The sequence below is a fragment of the Achroia grisella genome, unplaced genomic scaffold, assembly GCF_030625045.1.
Source record: "Achroia grisella isolate CSIRO2021 unplaced genomic scaffold, CSIRO_AGI_Agris_v1 utg1920, whole genome shotgun sequence".
Taxonomy (NCBI): domain Eukaryota; kingdom Metazoa; phylum Arthropoda; class Insecta; order Lepidoptera; family Pyralidae; genus Achroia; species Achroia grisella.
This window is the reverse complement of record NW_026712695.1, coordinates 1,618,461-1,622,859: the sequence shown is the minus strand read 5'-3', so window position 1 is coordinate 1,622,859 and position 4,399 is coordinate 1,618,461. Positions and strand designations below refer to the sequence as shown.

The following is a 4,399-nucleotide window of genomic DNA, read 5'->3' as shown; positions in this document are numbered from 1 at the left end:
TTTGTTTTATTATACGATAATATACTGTATGCACACAGATGAATCAGTATTCATAATTAGGGCTACCTAATATGTTGAAGGTATATGTATGTATTATTACTTATTATTAGCATCTTGTATATTTCTATTGACAAACAAATCGTTCGGGTGACCTTACTCGCGTCTAGTGAATATAACTTTATTATTGTAGAGGGAAGATGTAGTGGGTATGTTGTACATTCACATATAACTATTATTGTAGAACTTGAAGGTAGGTCTATTAGTTAAATAAATCAGTTGTCATCCAAACGTTGTTTATATTGTATCATAGCATCGAAGTAACCAATCACGGGCAATTTATTTTTGCTTATTTCTCTTAATACTGTGGCACACTTACTGTTTTAAATCAAAGCCTTCTGTATTAATAAAATGTTTATTTATAGAATCTTAATCAACTAACAATATTAATTATAGATATATGAATCATTTGAGCACGTGTCTATCACTTTCTGAATGACTTTTCTTCGCTCGCTATTTTGACAGTTCACCTGTCATCGCCTTACTTTTCTTTATTTATGGTATGGCCATAGATATATTCAACACGTTGTCTTTTTACAAAAATAAAGAACTATTACGATGCAGCAACAAAACTGAGTAAAATATTCCAACTGAATAGAAGTATTACAAATTTACAATATTAGACAATATAACTTAAAAATAAGCATTTAAACTTTACCCTCTACATAAGGATAACTGATTAAAAGGCTAGCAAACATATTCATTTAGATATGTTGGTTTTCTTGTTTCTCTTTTAGGTCTGCTTGGTTTGTTGTCTGCAGGGGTAGTTGTTTTCTTTATAGGAGAATTGGTCGTTGGTTGAGGAGACAACAATTCATCTTGAGAACTAAAGTAATCTATTGAAGGATCAGCAACTGGTGATGAAAGCACCATAGCTTCTGAAGAAACGATATTTTCGCCAATGTTTTGCACGTCTTCTAAAATGATATTTTCTTGAATATTTGTAGTCATATCAGTGATATCTTGCTTATGGGGTTTATCTAATGAATTTGGTAAAAATGGACGTATGTGTATTAAGTCTCTTCTGTAAGTTGTCCCATTTATATCAACAAGATATGATCGATCTGAAATAATATCTGCAATTATTCCTGGAGTCCAAGATTTATTTGAAGATGGTTGAATCTGAACTACTACGGGTTGTCCTATTTCTAATGTAGTTGCTTTTTTTGCTTTTTTATCATGAGAGTATTTGATCATTTCCTTGTTACTCTTAATAGTTTCTGCTACATTTTTGATTACATTTGGTTTTAGCAAATCTTTAATAACTGGTAAAAAACCTCTTGTTCTACGTGAAAATAATCTTTGTACAGGACTAGAGTTTATTTTGTTAGGAGTATTTCTTAAGCAATGTAGACTTGACCAGAAATCTTCTCCGCTTTCTGTAGCTTTCAATAGCAGTTTTTTTGCTATTTTCACTGTTGCTTCAGCTTTACCATTTCCTTGAGGGTGATGGGGAGAAGATGTTACTTGTATAAAATTCCATTTTTTACTAAAAGCTGAAAATTCTTGATTGATGAAATTAGTTCCACCGTCCGTAATTACTATTTCTGGCACACCGTGACGTGAAAAATTTCTTTTACAGGCTTCTATTACTGGTTTAGATGATAAATCTTTAAGCTTATCAATTTCAAAAAAATCCGAGTAGTGATCAACCGTTATTAAATATTTTGACTGTTTTCCATTTTCATTGAAGAAGAAAACATCCATAGATATTATTTGGAATGGATATTCAGGTATTTTGTGACTTTGCATAGTAAATTTTTGTTGACTTGGTTGATGTTTTATACATGATGTGCAACCTTTAATTAGGTCCTTAATGTCATTGGACATAGATGGCCAAAAAATTGCTTCTCGGGCTAGCTTTAGGGTATTTTCGATTCCTGAATGTGCCTTATGCAGTTTATTTAACATTTTTTCTCTTAAACTTTCAGGTATCACTATAGCCTGGTTTTTTAATATAAGACCGTGGTAAAGAGTTAACTCACTTTTTAAGTTGTAGAATGATTTAATAGCATCGGGAATATCTTTCAAATATTTTGGCCATCCCTGTAATAAATACTTCTTTAGGACTGTCATGTTATGATCGTTCAATGTTGCATTCTCAATTTCTTGAACACAGCTGTCTGATATGGGTAAGTTTTCCAAAGGATTTATTTTTGCTATAATTTTAAATATTTTCATATTTTTTGATTTATCAATATCTTTACAATCTAAATAAAATCGAGATAATGCATCTGCCATAATGTTTTCTTTGATACAAATTGCAGTTCTAGACTATATCTTTGTAACATTAAAAGCATTGATTGAAGTCTTTTTGGAGCATGAAGAAGAGACTTTTGAAAATGTTTAATAATGGTTTATGATCTGTCTTAATAATTGTTTTTTTGTTGCCAATAACTAACTGATCAAACCTTGTGCAGGCGAAAACCACTGCGAGGAGTTCCTTTTCAATTTGTGCATATTTCCTTTCAGTGGGTGTCAAACATCGTGATGCATATGCAACTGGTTGATTTTGCTGGAACAATGCCACACCCAGAGCTCCTTCACTGGAATCACATTCAATGACAAGTGGTTCATTTTTGTTATAATATTTCAATGTTTTTAAGTTACATATTATAGACTTCAGTTTGTCAAACTCTTTTTGGGCTTTTTTATGCCATATCCAAATTGTTTTTTCATGTGTCAAGTGTCTTAGATATAATGATTCACCACTCAGATTAGGGATAAATCTACTAAGATATGTCACAACACCCAGAAACCTTTGTAACTCTTTTTTGTTTTTTGGTATTGGTATGTTTGTGATTGATTCAATTTTAGATGGATCTGGTTGAAGACCTTTATTAGTGAATATATGACCATAATATTTTACAGATGTCTGAAGAAGTTTGGTTTTAGCTTTGTTTAGTTTACAATTGAATTTAACTAATCTGTCAAATAACTGTTTCAAGTTTTTATTATGATCTATGATAGCTTCAGCCATTGTATCTCCAACTCCATACACAAGCAAGTCATCTACTAGCGCTTCTACTCCATTTAATCCTTGAATCATTTCACTCATTTTTATTTGAAAATGATCTGGTGCTGAAGCAATACCAAAGGGGAGAACCTTCCAACGGTACTTACCGAAGGGAGTCCAGAATGTAGTAAGCCTGCTGCTTTTTTCAGATAGCTTTAAATGCCAAAATCCCTTTTTAATGTCTAAGGTAGAGAACACTTTAGCTTTTCCTAGTTCTGGTAATATTTCTTCAATTGTAGTGAACTGATAATTAGGTCTTTGTATAGCCCTATTCAATGGAATGGGATCTAGGCATATTCTAAAATTGTCTTTCTTTTTAATGATTAAAATATTGCTTACCCACTCTGTGTGATTATCTTCTTTAGTGATTACACCCTCCTCCTCTAATCTTCTCAATTCCTCCTTCAACATTGGTCGCAGTGCTATAGGGACACGTCGAGCCTTCTGAATTACTGGTGGTACTGCATGATCAATTTCTAGATCAATTTCACCTGAAAAACTCCCTCTGCCTTCAAATAGTGATCCATATATATTTAATATTTTGTTTGTTTCTTCTATGTCATGGGAGTGACTTATAACTTCCTTGCAAAATTTTACAATGCCCATGTGGATGCAAGCCTTACATGACAATAGAGGAATATGATTATCTTCTACAACTTGGAATGTTAGAGAGTAATTGTTTTTATTAGTTTGTGTTTTTAGCATAATATCTATTTCCCCATGCACAGTAATATGGTGTCCACCAAAACTGAACAGATGTTTCTTAGTTGGTCGTATCTTTTGTTTAATATAGTCTTTGCCAAACATTTGTTGGGCATTTTGAAGACCAATAAGACACTCATCAGCAGCTGTATCCAGGAGGCATTCTGTTGTTTTCCATTTATTATTGACTAAATAATTTAGTACACATTTTGTTGCACTTTTATGTGTATTATTTGTAATTTTATTAATAATATACTCAATATCTGTATCCGAATCAGTCAGATCACTGATATCATTGTCAGTCACATTCTTCACCATCTTTATTGATTTCTTTTTTTTACACACTTTATCCAAATGGTTTCTGCCCTTACAATTTTCACATTGTTTGCCCCAGGCTGGGCATAATTCCTTTTTATATATATGAATATTTCCACAAAATTTACATTTGCCTTTTTTAATCTTTTTTTCTTCTACTTTTTTAATTTCTGAAGTAGATGACACAGACAGATCTTTCATTTGTCTATCAGTGGCTTCAGCTGCACGGCATAAGTTTATAGTTTCTTTTAATGTTAAGTTATCTCTCTTTAACAATTCTTTTTTTAATGATATGTCTCTTAATCCTAA

The 4,399-nt window shown here is 31.9% G+C and overlaps 1 protein-coding gene across 1 annotated transcript; it reads right to left on the bottom strand.

Annotated features, from left to right (window-relative positions):
- Positions 1-744: 744 nt before the first annotated feature.
- On the bottom strand, positions 745-2,298 carry LOC131841728 (uncharacterized protein K02A2.6-like). Its single transcript, XM_059190049.1, has one exon. It carries the CDS (start codon positions 2,296-2,298, stop codon positions 745-747), a length of 1,554 nt encoding a protein of 517 aa, XP_059046032.1.
- Positions 2,299-4,399: the final 2,101 nt, after the last annotated feature.

Coding starts and splice junctions, on each gene's coding strand:
- LOC131841728 (XM_059190049.1), bottom strand. CDS start 2,298: ATGGCAGATGCATTATCTCGATTTTATTTAGATTGTAAAGATATTGAT.